Below are 17,196 nucleotides of genomic sequence, written 5' to 3'. Positions count from 1 at the left end.
AACGGGAGCTCACCCCATTGCGGGGATTCGAACCGCCGACCTTCTGATCGGCAAGTCCTAGGCTCTGTGGTTTAGACCACAGCGCCACCCGCGTTTCGCTCCTTGGTCTTAGTCCAACACTTAAGCCACTGCATCCACGCTGGCTCTCTTAAGCTCAGGAGTCTATTAATTAAACTATTTAGAAATTTGGTAGGCAGGAAGGAAAAGCAGGTTCCTCTGAAATTCTATGAAAACTGCCGCTGTTTGGTGCACAGGGTAAAAATTACAGGAAAATGTCAACACAAGACTGAATCATATTCCTTTTAATTTATGGGGACATTCTGCTGAGCTCATTGTGCCTCAACTTCCTTTGTTTCAAAACGGCAGAAGTAACATGTCTTGGTACAGAGAGAACAAAATATTTCCAGATACTTGCACCTAACCCAAACCCATTCTGTCGAACACATTCCACTGGGTATCTGCATATTGTAATAAAGAGTTTTCACAAAGCCACCTCCATCTTCCCCCCCTAATTTAAATACTGCTTAAATTAACAAGTGGTCTAGCGCTATACTGATCCCCCCCCAAAAAAAACTCCTGAACTTTCCACTCCCTAGCATTTCAGCAACATTGCTTTCTCTTATCAAAAACTTCTGATCCAACACAAACATTAAACACATCCAACTAAGGTTTACACAGATTAAACCCGCTGAGATCAGTGGACCCAAGTTAGTCATATTGATTAACTTCAACGGGTCTATTCCAAAGCATGGCTAATGAGGGACACAACCTTTTAATTTCTGACAATTCATGTGAGTAGCAATGAGCAGTCACGCCTATAAACAAATTAAAGTTTAGTGCTGTATAAATAAATAAGTCATTTTTATTTGTGTTGTTTTTAAGGAACACTCAAAATTTTTGTTTTTAAATGGCAACTCAGGCGACTTGGACTTGAAATAACCCAATTAACATAGAAATCAGTTTGCAGCTCCTCTTGTAGGTTACAGCAGAACAGCAATGATTTATTAGTGCTAGGAGCCATCTGTCCGAAAGCAGCCAAAATTGCTAGGGTGTACCCAGGCAAAGTTTAACATTCTACCTGGATCCCAGACTCCTCTCAAATCCCATTCCTCTCCCCAGGGAATCCTTAGGTCCTGCTTCCCAGATCCGCATGATTCCTCCTTCCTTTGTAAGCTAGTTGGTCGCTTGAAGAGTTTGCTCACCGGGCCCAGCTGGTTCTGACGCAATTTCATCTGCTAGGGACACTCGATTGCGTTTGAAGAATCCAAACTGGAAAGGAGGGAGAGCGAGAGAGAGAGAGAAACTGATTTAAGTCTTGTCAGGACACCCCATATCTTTTCTAAGGTCTGTCTGATGGCAAAAGGGAGAGATGCCTACCTTAAACAGGACTGCCACGATGATGGCTAAGAGCAGGATTCCTCCGATGGTGCTGCCAATGATGACGGGGATGGGGTTGAATGGTGAAATCAGCTCAACTTCAGTGCTGATCTGCAAAGGAGAGGAATGGCCCATAACGATAAGCAACGCCCCTCAAATCCTCTGGGCCAGACTTGATCCCCCAACCCCCCCCCAAAAAAAATTGCTAACATGTTCAGGTGTTTAAATATCACCAAAGCATATCAGGGAAGTGATACCTTATTGTGTGGCACTCCAGATTTGGGAAGGCTGATTGTGTGCCGAGTAAGAACTCTGCACACCCTCAGAGGCACCCCTAATGTTACTTCATACATTACAGGGCACTGAAAACAGGTTTTTGAGGCCCACAAGGCATTGGAAGGTGGTGCATTCTTCGTTAGAGGTTTTTAAACAAAAGTTGGATGGCCATCTGTTGGGGATTATTTGGCTCCGATTCCTGCATCGCAAGAGATTGGACTAGGTATGACCCTGGAGACCCCTTCAAACACTACAATTCTTTTGAGTCTACATTTCTATGATTCAATGCAACTGAATTCTGTGCTGAGTAATCAGATCCACTATCTGCACGGTGAGGCACACACGTCCAGCATCCACGACATAACCATGCCCTGCAAGTTTACCTGACTGAACTGAAATTCTTCTGGCTGAAAAAACCTGGTCTCATCAACCACCGCAGAGGCTTCACTCCGAAGATGGAGTTTCTGGTCCGCCAGCTGTAGGATCGATAGGCAAATTAAGCAGATCAATAACATTTGGTCCTCAACGTCTCCCCTCTCCCTGGCGTAACTCTGTAGGGCAGGAGTGAGGACTCTTCAGCCCTCCAGATGTTGCTGAACTACAGCTCCCATCAGCCTTAGCAAACCTGGCCAAGAATTCAACATCATCTGGAGGGCCAAAGCTTCTCTGTACCTGCTACAGGGAGACACCCATAGCCAGCTAAATACAAATGAGGGCTCTTTCATTATTTTGCACCCCACCAGAATGTTTATGCAGTCTTTAAGATGCCGAAAACTTAGCACTTTACACAGGCCGCTAATACTGGTCTGTGTCCATTGTTGTGATTACTGTATTATTAGGACTTTAATATTATGATGGATTGTACATTATTGTTTCGTTTTATTTCCAAAAAGGTGCACACTGCTTACTCAAAGAACTCTTTAAGCAGGGTACATATGCATAGAAACACAGCTATAACCCATAAAGCAATATTTTTTATAAAAAAAACCAACCCAATATACGTACAATAATTAGCATTAAAACACAAAACCAATTAAACTTTTTAAATCGATATAGGCAACTGAATTATATGTCTGGGTAAACTTGCTGCAATCAATTAAAAGAACAGCAATAAAAGGAGGACATTTGCCAAATGTCAACAGCAGAGAGGTTCCAAAAGCGAGGTGCTGCTTCAGAGTGTCCGATTTAATTTATTGTTTTACTATTTAGTGCAGCGCTTTCAACCTCTCCAATATACAATAGTATACAGTGGTACCTCGGGTTAAGAACTTAATTCATTCTGGAGGACCGTTCTTAACCTGAAACTGTTCTTAACCTGAGGTACCACTTTAGCTAATGGGGCCTCCCGCTGCCGCCGCGCAATTTCTGTTCTCATCCTGAGGTAAAGTTCTTAACCCGAGGTACTATTTCTGGGTTAGCGGAGTCTGTAACCTGAAGGGTCTGTAACCTGAAGCATCTGTAACCCGAGGTACCACTGTATAAATGTTTTAAAAGAAATACAAATGATAAATAAATGGTCAGGTGTGGAGGTTGATCTAGGAAAAGGAATCCTTAAAAAAAAAAAATCCTATTTTTCCAAGCTTCCAAGCCCTCCAAGCATATTCCTTACCATTTGAAGTGGGCACCACTCACCTTGCTAGCGATGTCGTCTATGCTAAAATTCCATGAAAATTTGAACATGACCCACTCTCCCCGAGAGAGATTGGTGATCAGGCACTGAATCTTGGAGCAGACAGTGGCCCCCAAGCACCCTCTCTGTCAAAACATGAAAAACAGAGAACCTTAGGGTCCTTTCCACTCCAGAGGCAGCTGTGTGTCTGTCCTGAGCAAGAGAGACACCCTTCTATGAACCACCAGCACCACCACCAGCAGCCAACCCTGCATTTTCCACCAGGTTCTCACTGTGATGGGTCCTTTGAGGTCTTCAGTCTTGTGTCTTGTTCTGAGCGAGGGCATTATCAGGCATGAGGACTGGTCTATCTGGAAGAAAACAGGCAATACTCTGTAGGGGTAAAGGTTTCACTCCTGTATTCCAGCCAGTCAGCCAGACGTGCCCTCTCCCAGGATATTCTGTCCCCCAACCCTCACTCAATGGTAGGTCAGCATTTCAGACCCGCTGAGCTGGTCCAGTTCTCCCTGGGCTGCCTTTGGGGGTTTCCGGTCCCCCCCCCCCTTAAGGTTTTGTTGCTGCCGTTGTTTGCAGAAGTGCTTGCAGGTCACCCAAGCTGCTGATACATACCACTTGGATGCGTACTGTTAGCATTTTGTCTGAGTTCACCGTTGGTTTTTATATGATTACTGTAACTAGTTTTCTGTGGGTCTGCCCTAGTATCTGGTCCAGAAGCTCTGCAGAACGCAGAGGCCAAAATAATACCTCACGGGGGGATTATTGGCAACATGATATTCCACTGCCGAGAGAGTTTGCGCTTGTTGCTGATTTGCCAGCTCCACATTTCTTGTGTCAGTTCACAAAGCCCTGATTTAACTTGGGCCCAAAGTACTTTAAGAACTGCCTGATCCCTCGTACTCCACCTTGATCACGGAGACCACCTGAGGGGGCACTTCATTCTCTGGTGGTTCCTCATCCCCCTGAGGTCCAGACAGACTTTCTTAGGAGCTGAGCCTTTAGTGTGGTAGGCCCTGCCCTGTGGAACTCCCCACCACTTCCTCAGGAACTGTCGCTGCCCTCTTTTAGACGTCTTCCGAAAACTGTACTATTTAGACAGGCCTTCACAAAGTGGGCTTCTCTTTTTAACCAGCCAGCATTACTGATGTTAATTAGGTTTTACGGATATATATGGACTGACTTTTCTTCTATTTTATATGCTGAAGGCCATTCTCATATAGCTTATGTAACTGCATTTAAATAATAATAATAATAGTAATAATTATATATGCTTCAAACAAGATGTATCTCCAAAGCACCCTCCCCTCCAAATCTATTCAACTCTCATTCCATTATCCCCTTTCCCACCCACCCCCAATTGTCCAGAAATCCCACCTCAAACAACTTCTATATTTATAAGACCCCCCCTCTGGAGCGCCCCCTTCCTCAAATCTTTTACTCACCACATCCCTGTGGGATGGGGTTACATTCCAGGAGAATCCGAATTCAGTGTTGAAGGGGAGTTCAAAGGCCACGTTGACTGGAGTTGCAGTCGAGTCCAAATTTCTAACCTGCCAAAATATTAATAATAATAATAATAATAATAATAATAATAATTCTAACCTGCCAGAACAGAAGAGGAAATGGGGGGCATTGGAATATCAGCGGAAAGATGATAGAAGTTATCAAGAAGGTGGTCAAAAAGTTTTTTTGGGGGGGGAAATTCTGGGGAAAGGAAGGGTCCCTGCCTTGTCAGGTCGCAAATGGAAGGAACTGAAATTGGGGCCTCTCCCTCAGGTCTTAGAGGGCCGGGTGGCTGGGAGATGAGCCTCAAAGAGATTTGTTCCTGCAAAGCAGGACTGGGGAACCAGTGGTCCTCCAGCTAGAGTTGGACACCAGTTCCCATCAGTCCTAGTCAGAATGACCATCTGTCATGGAAGGTGGGAAGTGTAATCTACCAACATCTCAAGGCCACAGGTTCCCCATTCTTGCTCTAAAGTACAGGCACAGGGAGAAAGGACAGGAGGCTGAACTGGTGTTTGGACTGTGTGGTTGTCTACAGAAGGGAGAAGAAGACACATTACCTCAAAGGCATGCGTGAGCGTCTTCTTCTCTGGCATCTTGGTGGAGAAATTGAGGTACGCCGTGGACGCCAGCCTGGGGGAGGACAAATGTTTATGTAGGTCACCGAGATCACGTCCAGTATTAAACGGAACATTTTTCCAAACTTAACAGGGAGATGCCAGGGATAGAACAAAGGCACTCTGGATTTGCTAAAAAAATCACGAAGAATCGTGGGACTTTTCAGACTGTGTGAAACTCTGAATTTTTCACTCTCTCTGCAGCTCCAAGGGGTGAGCATTTCCCACCCACCCCCGGCAACCCCCCCCCAGAAAGCTAGAACACATGATCAATTTTGTTGCTCCCAAGAGGAATCAAGAGGTTCTGTGACGCATGTGTATGGCACTCCTTTAACTCGGAGGTGGGGAGTTTATTCATCCTGGGGGCCACGTTCCTCCCAAAGGCCCCATGTCAATAGTGGGAGGGGACTTAGACAAAAGTAGGCAGAGCAACGGGTAAAATTTATCTATAGTACAGTATATTGGCTAGTTTCTACGGACACTCACACCCTCATCTCTATCCTTCGCCCAGACAAACAAGAGGCATTATCAGGGTTCAAGATTTCAGCCATGCAAAACCACACAGGGTGCAAAGGAGGACAGTGTGCCTCCAAGGGCCAGACAGAAAAGCATTTGGCCCCCAGGTCTAAAGTTCCCCACTGCTGTTCAACTGGAGATGCTAGAGACTGAACTCGAGTGCAAAACACACACATTTCCATTACACTATGGTTCCTTCCTGATATGTGAGGCCGTTTGTTGTGTAAGGTCCAACATGTACAGCCTCCTTTTGACCCTCCCTCATGGCTCTCCGTGGGGGACAAGGGTGTGTGTGTGTTCAATTACCCCTTCACGATGACGTTGACTCGGTGCAGCACAGGTAGCCGGCCTGTGGCCTCGTTGTCACTCAGTGTGTCATTCTCGTTCTCACTGGAAGGCCAGAAGCGAAAGGAGAGTTAGTGATGGGGAAGGAGAAGTCGCAGAGGCAGACAGAGACATGCTGTGCCTTCCCCTACCTGTGTGCTCGGATGTGGAAGTAAGCAAAAGTGTCATTCCAGGAGTCGCCTTTTGAGGACTGGAGGGAAATCTGGAGTACGGCCTTGAGAGAACGAAAGGCAGAAATGGCTGAGCCTGTAGACACACAGTTTTCCATTTCTGCTCTGTCACCCACCCTCATCATTCTTTCTTAAACTTTTAAATAAAAGCAAGACCGAATGCCCATTTTCGATATAGGTGGCACAGCTGATAGATCACACAGGTGCAGAAGGTTAGAAGATGCCGGACCTCTAGATATATTTATTCTCATCTTAAAACTGATAATTTATTGACTGTCAGACATTCTCAGTAGACTAGAACCAGTGTTGGATCATTTAAGTCTTGAGAGTTGGCTAGAATGAGGGGGAGACAGTTCAAAATCCCAATGAAGCCATTGGTCCAGAGTCAAAAGCATCTGAAATCAACAGGAAAGTGTGCTCTCTGCGTCCCACCCTCCCAGCACCCCCAAATTAAATGTTGTGTTAAGCCAGGTAACCGGTTCCATGATTTCCATGCCTCCCTTTAACTTGGAAGACGCATGGTGTGCAAATATTCTCTCAATGCTGCTCCTGAGCTTCTTGAATTCCCTGTGCAAAGTGAAGAGAATGGAGGGGCTGTTGGGGAGCTGGGCCCTCTGCTGGTCTTGGGAGTGCCAGCAAACATCTGACCTCACCACCCTATTGAGTTGGCCCTGGTGGAAACCCAAAATCCGCAGCCTGTATGAATTGCACAGATGCAGCAGATCTGCTCCCTTGGGCTTATTTTTACATAACTGATTTGGCTTCTACCAGTCAAAGGGAAAGGCAAAAGACTCTCTGGCTTCTTAGATGACACCACACACGCCATCCAGTGTCATGATCCCCCACCCCATCATATGGACGAGAAACGGGGGGTGGGGGTGGGGTTTAAGAACCAAAATAGAAAGAGCAATGCTGAATTCTGTGCTTCTGGGGAACACCAGCAGCTCTGCCTAAAACTTCATCACACACAACAATCTAACACTCTGTTCTCTTTCTTGTACCTTTTTCACGTTCTTAAACTTTCTCTCTCTCTCTCTCTCTCTCTCTCTCTCTCACACACACACACACACACACACACACACACACACACTTTCAATGTCTCACTCATAGCCCAATTATTCCATTTCCACTCGCACACTGATTTTCTCAGGCTTCCACTTCCACTCATTACCTGAGTACCTCCCTTGAGGACTGGTGGGTTGAAGCGGCAGGAGCTGTGACGAACTGACGCATTTCCTTGGGGTCCATGCATTTGGCAGGCCGGAGAGAGACGCCAATTGGACTTGAGTGAGGGATGGAGGGGTGTGTGTGTATGAATCATCATAAGCAACATCACAAGCGGATTACAAAGGAGGAATAGAGATTTCTGTTGTTTACCACCAAGTAGCAGGAAACATAATTAACAGGCAAGAAGGCTTAAAACAGGTGAGGCTCCCCACCACCTCCACCTTGGGCGAAACTGCACGGGGTCGCATGCACATTTTTTCAAGGGGGGTTGGTTGTTTAAACGAACAGCAGCTAAGGGAGGCTGCAGTCTTGAACCAGGGAACAAGGGGGTTGCTTAGCCTTTCCCCCTTGGGTCAACCCCCCCTTCCACCCTTTAGAATTGCCCCACACAAGCTCCTTTCCCCTCCCTTGGAAAAGATACAAGTCTCTGTAACTTTCATAGAATTGTAGAGTTAAGAAGGGAACTAAAAAGGTTATCTCATCCCACCCCCTGCAATGCAGGAATTTCAACTAGATCATACATGACAGATGGCCATCAAACCTCTGCTTTATCTCCAGATAATATGCTCAGGGCTTAAGTCTCCAGAAACTATTTTTGGTTACACACACACACACACACACACACACACACATATAATTGGAGGAGGGATTTATAAACAACAAATTCGTAGCTGGGCCTCTATCATCTTATTATTATTATTATTATTATTATTATTATTATTATTATTATTATTATTATTATATTATCATCAGACACTCTTCTCCTTGCCCACAAGTCTTCAGTTGTCTTCCAGAATCCCTGGCATCCTCTGCCTCCAACCTTTCCCAATCTTCTACTCTCCCCCACCCCCCTAATTATTCATCCAACTCACCTGAAGAACGGAATGCCCTCGGAAGGACAAAACAGAAGAGTAGTAAAATGAAAGCTGTGGGTTGTACGCTGCCTCTCCCACGTTTTCTAGTTTCAGTGTTAAGTTCAGTACGAAATTTGGACTCAGTTTAAGACCTTTTGACCTGAAATTTATTGAGAGAAACGTTTGCTCGGTCTCCAGGAACTCGCTAGTTAGACGCTGGGCAAGCTGGAAGTTCCCTTTGGGCAACATGGCTCAGTGGTTAAAGCATCTGCCTTGCATGCAGAAGGTCCCAAGTTCAATCCCCAGGTAGGGCTGAGACAAAACCCTGTCCAAAACACTGCCTGTCAGTGTAGACAATTCTTAGGTGGGTGGACCAATGGCCTGACTCAATATAAGGCAGCTTCCTATGTTCCTAAGTTTCTCTGTCTCTTCACCTCTGTTTCTCACTCTGTAAAATGGGCACAGTCACACCACTAGTGTTGTAAGAAAACGGTGGTAAAGAATTTGACCTAATGATCAATGTCACTTTGTTGTAGTTGGTGAAGCAGATCACCTGACTCCCACTCTTCAGCTCAAGGTGCCTGAAGAAAGCCAATAATCTGTGTGAGCCAAGAGGAGCTCTTGGGATCCCTGGTGTATGGGGAATTCTGGGAGAAACACTCAGGTTGCACATTAAAGTAACTGGCAAGCACATGATTAAGGAGGTTCACCCAGACATGTTCTGGTGTATTTCTTGACTCATACACTGCTTCATACTCGCCGAGAGTCACAACCCAACATCCCATGTGACATCCGAGAGAATGGCAGGGTTGCACCTCTTGGCTCCTGTTTCGGAGTAAGAGCATAGGAAGGATCCTGTTGGATCAGGCCAGAGATCCTGTTCTCACAGTGGCCAACTAGATGCCTGGGAGAAGCCCACAAGCAGGGCCTGAGCACAACAGTACTACTCTCCCCTCCTGCAATGTTCAGAAGCATTGCTGCCTCGGTGAAGGTCAGGGTCAGGGTACCACTGGAATCACAGCATTTGCAGAGTTGGCCCTGCAATGCAGGAAGATGCAGCTGCCCCATACGGGGATCGAACCTGCAACCTCGGCGCTATCGGCACCGCGCTCCAACCAACCGAGAAGGGGTCCGGAGGCACAGCATCTAAGGGCAGCAAAAAAATATTGGGGTGGCCCTCGTAGGCACAAAATAGGCTACTCACCCTGAAAAGTTAAAGGAGATTCGAAGATCAGATACACAAATTTTATCAAGGCCGCAGTCTTGCTTGAAGGGAACCTGGCAATATAAAAGAAAATGAGCATCCGAGGGTGTTCTAATCTAAGGTCTTGTCTGGTTTCCCACCAGGAGGCAGCTTGGAGCTATCCATGGTGCTACCTGCTTGGACTGCTGGGACTTTTCTCCTCTACTGAGTTTGCTTATCTGGATCTATCCTCTTGCTTTGCTTGGCTAACCTCATTGCAACCATAACTCTGCTTGGCCTGCCCTCGCCCCCTGGACTCTAAGCTCTGGTTGTTTGGCTTTGCTCCTGCTGGAATGTGGCTTCTCCTTGGCCTGACTTTCCTGACTAATTACTGAAATGGGATTACCAGTACGTGACCCTGGGATCCCAGGCCTCTATGGCCAACAGACGCCACCTGACCTTGGGCAAGAACCCCCATCTCCTGGCTGAGGTCACTGCTTGGGCCAGACCAGGGTCATGTTTTGCTTTTATTGCATTTTGGGTTTTTGTGCTGAGATATATTTGAATGAAACGTGGTTGAGACGTTTTAATTAGTAAATAAATGTTTCGGCAAATTCTACAGAAGCATACAAGTTCTCTGTGAGAATGTTTTCTCCCTTTCATCTACAGTTTTCTCCCTTTCATCTACAGTGGTACCTTGGGTTTCGCAAACTTAATCCGTTCCGGAAGTGCGTTCCAAAACCAAAGCGCTCCAAAACCAAGGCACGCTTTCCCATAGAAAGTAATGCAAAATGGACTAATCCGTCCCAGACTTTTAAAAACAACCCCTAAAACAGCAATCTAGCAAGAATTTTACTATCTAACGAGACCATTGATCCATAAAATGAAAGCAATAAACAGTGTACTGCAGTCACAAAATCAATCTATCAATCAGTAGCTGAACTGGGTTCCACACAGTCACAAAAACAAAACAAAAAGAGCCGCAAAAACAAAAATGCAAAATAAATAGCAAAAACAGACAGAACTCAGTGTAACAATCAAAACAGAAGTGTGGCACTCAAAACGGAGCAAGTTCGGCTCCCGAAAATAGTTCGCAAACCGGAACACTTACTTCCGGGTTTGCAGTGTTTGGGTTCCACGTTGTTTGAGTACCAAGGCATTTGAGAACCAAAGTACCACTGTATTTCTTTTGGTCATCATTGTTAAACAAACTAAGGCAACAAAGTTGCTGATTTCTATTTCCACTGTGCATTCAGTATTTATTACAGTATTACATTTATAATACTTTCCCAGTGGTATGCACAAGGTTCCACCACCCAGGCACTGACCAGGCCTAGATCTGCTTAGATTAAGCAAGGTTCATTTATTTAGAACATTTGAGGGCTGCCCAGTCAACAAAGCCCTCTGTACTAAGTACTCTGGGCTGAGCCATTCCTTGGATGGAGGAGGCTTTGTACTAGATCTTAGGACATGGGTAGGCAAACTAAGGCCCGGGGGGCCGGATCCAGCCCAATCGCCTTCTAAATCCGGCCCACAGACAGTCCGGGAATCAGTGTGTTTTTACATGAGTAGAATGTGTCCTTTTATTTAAAATGCATCTCTGGGTTATTTGTGGGGCACAGGAATTCATTCATTATTATTTTTTTCAAAATATAGTCTGTCCCCCCCCCAAGGTCTGAGAGACAATGGACCGACCCCCTGTTGGAAAAGTTTGCTGACCCCTGTCCTAGGAGATGGGCTTGAAGGGAAATGGCCAGGAAATAAGACCTTGATCTCAGTGGACAAATTAGTTCCAGGGTCCAGGACAGGGCGTAGGTTCCTTGCAGAGGCATCTGGTTCTCCCTCGGCCGTTACATCCGCCCGCAGCACAAGTGGAGAGAAGGAATCATCCAGGCAGAGCTGGAAGACAGTAAAAAAAGGGGGGGGGAATCAAAAGTTTCCACCCAGCCAATACACTTCTCCCTGCAAATGCTGTGATCATTCCCACAGCAATGTTTCTAAACATTGTAAGATTCCAAAAATCGGTGTTTCTCCAACAGGTATGTCATTTACTGTATCACTTTTAAACCATTGTAGCTGTCATGGCTTCTACCAAAGGATTCTGGGAGCTGAAGTCTGGTGAGGTGCTGAGGTAATTCTGCATTAGATATTCCTAGCACTGCCACACACACCTGAACACCTACAATTACCCAGGGTGCCATATTTCAACCTACCGGGGCATGGAGAATCTTTTCGACGCAGATTGGCTTAGTTCCAACCAGGATGGTGTCTGAGAATGTGGAAGCCTCATTCTCTAGCGTCAGTCGTGATGGAGACTGCTTAGCATCAGACCAGAGAGTAAATGAGATCGCAGCTTGAAGGGCACCTATTTTCTTTCCAAAACATACAAACAAATGGGATCAAAGGAGCAGAACGAACTAAACATTTTGCCTGTCCAAGATGTACTGAACTCCAGCTCTCATCGTTCCTGACCCAAAGCCATGCTTGCTAGGGCTGATGGGAGATGTGGTTCAGCAACATCTGGAGGGCCAGGGGCTCCCCATTCCTGCGCTAAACGAGTATCTGGAGTCACTATGAATTTAATGAGAGAATCACTGAGAAAATGAAAGACAGAAAGAATTGCTTGTCTTAAACATAATTTTTAATGCAAGAGGGAATGGATAAGAAAAATAAGTGAGAAAATAAGCAACAAGAGTCGGGCTGGGTGAATGGGATCTAATGAAAAATGATAAGATAATGAGCAGCTGCAGAGAGAATAAGTGAGAAAGAAGTCCACAAAAAATAAATAACACTGAGAGGACTCATAAAAGAATGAGAAAAATAACTAAGCAAAAGGAGAACTGAGGTGGTGCCTTTACCGTGGGTCCATTTTGTGCTGACGAGTTTTAGGGTGAAGCAAAGACTGGTTTTCCCACGGGGGGCAATTCCCGAAACCTTCCCGCTTCCACACTTGGGGTCATCCAAGGGGATCCAGCGATGCGAGAAAGTCAGCGAAGAGTTGATTGTGAAAACAGGCCGAGATCTGGGAGGTAGGGGATAAAAGGGGAGGCCTTTTCAAACCAGCGTCTGTTCATATTGCCAGCAGTCCTGGATCAGGCCCAGTCTGGAACCCAGTACCACATTAACTTCCTGGAGCAGGAAGTGCCCCACGCAGACTCCGCATAGCTCTCTGTGCTTCATATTCAGCACGCTTGGTCTTTCAACATCTATAACTCCAGCTAACGCAGGGGTCAGCAACCTTTTTCATCAGGGGGATGGTCCACTGTCCCTCAGACCTTGTGGGGGGCCGGGCTACATTTATTTGAAAAATATAAATACCCTGCAAACTGGTCCCACAGCTGCCTCCGGACCTGGAGGAGGAACACACTCTGCACGTGCTCAGGAGCATGTCTCTGTGCCGCCCGCTCACCAGTGTTGTTGACGAGCAGCATCCGCTCCATCAGCCTGTCCCTGCAGAGCTCCCAGGAGGAGTGCACCACGCACTGCGGCCCGTTGTCCGAGGCCAGGTCGGTGGGCAGGACGCGCACTCGGAACGCTGAGCAGGTGTCGCGCAGCTCACCCTCCAGCTGCTCCAGCGCGGCCGCTGAGGGCACCAGCACCAGCAGCAGCAGCACCAAGCTGGGTGCCAGGCGCAGGGCCAGCAGGTGCGCCAAGCTCCAGCTGAAGCCCCATGTTTGCTGACCCCTGAGCTAATGTATCCACACTTCCAGCAGCCTGATATAATAAGAGCCTTCTTCTTCCCCACCACATGGGGGCAGCATCACAGCTGGCAGGAAGGTGTAGCAATCGTCACAGCAGGCCTAGCCATGCTCAGAAAAATGCAGGCAATTAGGGTGCACCAAACTGACGGCTAGTTGGCCAGAGTACACGCAACAGGTTTGTGGATGTTTTTAAAATAAAGTTCAGGATGCAGAATTTGAAGGCAGTTGGGGAACACACATTGCAATTGTGTCCCTCCCTTTGTGGCCTACCCAGGGGCGTAGCAAGGTAAATTGGTACCCGGGGACAAAAAATTTTTTGTCAACCACCCCCCCCCCCCGGCATGGAAAGGTCAGGTGGGATCCGGTGTGGAAAATTCCTTGTCAACCCCTCCCATTGATCCCATATTTTCTTACAAAGGAATAATAACAAGTAATAATAATAAAAACTTTTATTTATATCCCACCCTCCCCGGCCGAAGTCGGGCTCAGGGTGGCTAACATCAGATACATAACATTGGTATAAAATCAAACAATAATTAAATTACCTCCTAAAAACCTCTCAAAGTCTAATTAGATGGCTTTCCACAGGGTTAGGGTTGGGAACAGTAAGTGTTCTCTGAACTGAAATTCCAGCCTTCATGGCATAGGAAAACAGCCAAGTGAACAGCTATTTTGGTGGAGGAGGGTCAAGATATTACCGGGTAACCGATATGCATGAAATTTCATATATAGCTATATAATCCCTAGTATAGTAAGATAAGACCTTTGGAGCAGGCATTTTCAAAAAAAAAAAATTCAAAAAAAAAATTCAAAAAAAAATTTTTTTCCCAAAAAAAATTGTTCCTTGATAATTTGTCACCCCCTCCATTATGGAACCCCGGGGCGGCCCGCCCCCTCGCCCCCCCTTGCTATGCCCCTGGGCCTACCCACAATCCACACCCATTACCGCCCTCGCCCATTCTTACCGAAGCAGCACAGCACTTCCTAGCGCCCCAACAGCCAGGTCAGTCAGTCCATCCTTGCTCAGATCCATTCTTCCTTGGATGGACTGTCCGAAATAACGGAGCACCAGAGAGAGAGACTTGGCAGCAATCCGCTAAATATTTTGAGGGGGGGGAGAAAGAGAAAACAGGGAAACAAGGAAGGTTAGGGATCCTCAGCAGATGAGGTAGACACACCCTCAGTTCAGCTATTCCGCCTGCCCATTTCTCCACCGTGGCATGCCTTTGTTTTAGACCCAATTAAGAAAATATTAGCCAATTCCGTTTTAAGTCCTTTAAACAATTCATTAATTAAATCTGCATAGGACAAACTGTAATAGTTTTGAAAGAAGAAGCACACTTTCTTTGTACATGTGTGTGTGTGTGTGCGCGCCACAACAGCCCGAATTTATAAAATGTGCTGTTTAGTTACTGGATGCAAGTTGTCGCATCTATTATTATTATTGTTGTTGTTGTTGTTGTTGTTTTTGTTACAGAAGTACAAATTCTGCATTAATCTCTGCAAAGATGATCTGGGCCCAATATTGGGGGGGGGGGAATCACATCTGTCATCCAAAAAGGGAGCGTTTATTGAGATTATGTATTGAACTAGGTTTCTATCAAAACATGGCTGCAATTGCTTTCCAACAACTCTGTTGCTTTACTGTTCCCATTTCACCAATGATCAGTGGAATCGGCTCCTAAGAATCCAATGGAGAGATGTGGAGGGACTGAATCTGCATTGCCTGCATCAGGAATAGGAAACCTGTGCTCCACCCACCCTCCCACCCAACCAGCATGGCCATTGGTCAGAGACGATGGGAGTTGTAGTCCAGCATCACACATTCCCCATCCCTGGCCCCCTCTTTAACCATTGGACCACCTTGCCACACACAAGTTAAGCAGACAATATGCACTTGCTGATCGAATATATGCACTTTTGACCCTCAGGCTCACCTGGCTGTGGTGTTTTTTCAGCCCGCCTGCTTCTCCTAGGAAGATGTAAATGGCTCCACGACCTTCATCCTCCATGGGGGCTCCTATCGCCACATCTGCAAAGCCATCCCCGCTTATGTCCCCTAAAGCGCAGAGTGCTGCCCCAAAATGGCCAAAGCTGCTGCCAGGCTCCCCACGAAGTGTTTGGAGGGAAACTAGGTGACCCTGCCAGAAGGCATGTGACTTATTAACATAGTTATACCCTCTCCAACTTCCCATAACCAAATTCCAAGGCGGCAAATATATTTGCATTAAAACGACTCCAACTTTAACAACCAATAACTGGAACTAGGAACAGCATTTAAAGCAGCATTAGTATAACATGATAGATAGATAGATAGATAGATAGATAGATAGATAGATAGATAGATAGATAGATAGATAGATGTAAATAGACACAGTGGGAAGATGAGCTAAGACCATTCTCTAAAAGCAATGAGGCAATACAACCGAAACACATAACCTGGGTTGAACGCACCTCAGTCAACCTCCTGGGGCCTGACAATGATGTTTACTATCCTAGTGAACTTGAGTCTCCCAGTTAAATCTTATTTCATCTATGAGCTCAAGATGGCAGTCTCTGCCTTGGTAGTTAAGGTCCAGTTCTGTACCATGCTTGACTTGTAAGAAAACAATTAAAATTCAGAGGGGGCGGGCGGAGGTTGTGCAATGCTAGTCCTTACTTGGAGCCAACCATTTCTACACTGAGTAGAACTTAGCTGGATACAACCCATGACGACTTCAACACTTGGAAACAGCTCTGCAGTGTGCCGGGAAGGGTTAATCCTTTCAATCCCCTGCTGTGGCCCCAATGAAAAATCAGGGTCTCAGAGCTGCTACTGATCCTGAGAGAGAAGTGTCCACTGGCAGCAACAGGGCTAAGAGCAGCTTCAGACAGGGATCATTGTGGCAGAGTGTGGCTGTGGTTCTATTCCTGCTCTCCCTTCCCAGGTGGCTATTTATTTATTTATTTATTTATTTATTTATTTAATGTATGCGTTAATTGCTTTCACACAATATCACATCTAGCTTGGCCCCAATAAGAGACCGTGCACAGGGAAAGGGCATAACGGAAGCCAATCACAGGAGGAAGTAAAGAGATCGATCAGCCTTCAAATGCGTCTTGAAAATAAAAAGTGTTGATTTTTACTCTGCAGAGTTAGCACGCAGCAAGGAAACTGACTGCATACCGAGCCCTTGCTGGGAGAGCAAGCTTACCTTGGTTGCAGTTGCACACAGAGACACTTGGTATGGAAAATAAGAAGGGGCTGGGTGGGTTTTTTATAGGCAAGACATACTTGGGTAGAAAAGAGTTCTTAGTTCTAACTAAATCTGGAGATGCAGCAGAGCCATGCTTGGCTCTTGGGATAGCTCAGTTGGTAGAGCATGAGACTCTTAATCTCAGGATCATGGTTTGGGCCCCACGTTGGGCAAAAGATTGCAGGGGGTTGGACTAGATGACCCTCATGGTGCCTTCCAACTCTGCTATTCAATCCTATTCTATTCCCCCCCCTCGCACTCAGCAGAGATACATCCAAAGATGTCCTTTCCCCCATCAGCTTCAGAAGCAAGAGTGCAAAGAAGGAAATTTGATCAGCTATATCAGCCTAACTAACATCAAAGGAAAGTTCAGCACAGAGATCCAAGGACAGTGAGACAGTTTGGAAATCTTTAAAAATTCCCCCTCTCTATGTGCATTAACCCTGTGCAAAGCACTCAGCAAGCTGAGCTGCATCCCAAAATTTCCCATGAAAGGTGGATGGAGCAGACGTTCAGTTTTTTCCAAATGTGAGCAAGTCTGGTCCGTCCTCCTCCTTGCCCCCT

General features: G+C 46.1%; 1 protein-coding gene across 1 annotated transcript in view; it reads right to left on the bottom strand.

Moving 5' to 3' along the window:
• Positions 1 to 1,062: 1,062 nt before the first annotated feature.
• The window catches only part of LOC117059084 (integrin alpha-X-like), a 34,933-nt gene continuing 18,799 nt past the window's right edge, over positions 1,063 to 17,196 (bottom strand). The window contains exons 14-30 of the mRNA XM_033170586.1: positions 15,334 to 15,537; positions 14,362 to 14,492; positions 12,554 to 12,717; positions 11,909 to 12,060; positions 11,463 to 11,594; positions 9,717 to 9,790; positions 8,531 to 8,672; positions 7,603 to 7,713; positions 6,393 to 6,475; positions 6,223 to 6,306; positions 5,344 to 5,416; positions 4,723 to 4,830; positions 3,556 to 3,633; positions 3,286 to 3,408; positions 2,037 to 2,129; positions 1,378 to 1,488; positions 1,063 to 1,269 (exon numbers count right to left, since the gene is read on the bottom strand). Coding sequence (XP_033026477.1) covers positions 1,174 to 1,269; positions 1,378 to 1,488; positions 2,037 to 2,129; positions 3,286 to 3,408; positions 3,556 to 3,633; positions 4,723 to 4,830; positions 5,344 to 5,416; positions 6,223 to 6,306; positions 6,393 to 6,475; positions 7,603 to 7,713; positions 8,531 to 8,672; positions 9,717 to 9,790; positions 11,463 to 11,594; positions 11,909 to 12,060; positions 12,554 to 12,717; positions 14,362 to 14,492; positions 15,334 to 15,537 — 1,959 coding nt within the window. The 3' untranslated portion in view covers positions 1,063 to 1,173. The remainder of the gene's footprint in view (positions 1,270 to 1,377; positions 1,489 to 2,036; positions 2,130 to 3,285; positions 3,409 to 3,555; positions 3,634 to 4,722; positions 4,831 to 5,343; positions 5,417 to 6,222; positions 6,307 to 6,392; positions 6,476 to 7,602; positions 7,714 to 8,530; positions 8,673 to 9,716; positions 9,791 to 11,462; positions 11,595 to 11,908; positions 12,061 to 12,553; positions 12,718 to 14,361; positions 14,493 to 15,333; positions 15,538 to 17,196) is intronic.

Source organism: Lacerta agilis, chromosome 14 (genome assembly GCF_009819535.1).
Source record: "Lacerta agilis isolate rLacAgi1 chromosome 14, rLacAgi1.pri, whole genome shotgun sequence".
Lineage (NCBI taxonomy): Eukaryota > Metazoa > Chordata > Lepidosauria > Squamata > Lacertidae > Lacerta > Lacerta agilis.
The sequence above is the reverse complement of the archived record's forward strand: the minus strand, read 5'-3'. Positions and strand labels throughout refer to the sequence as shown.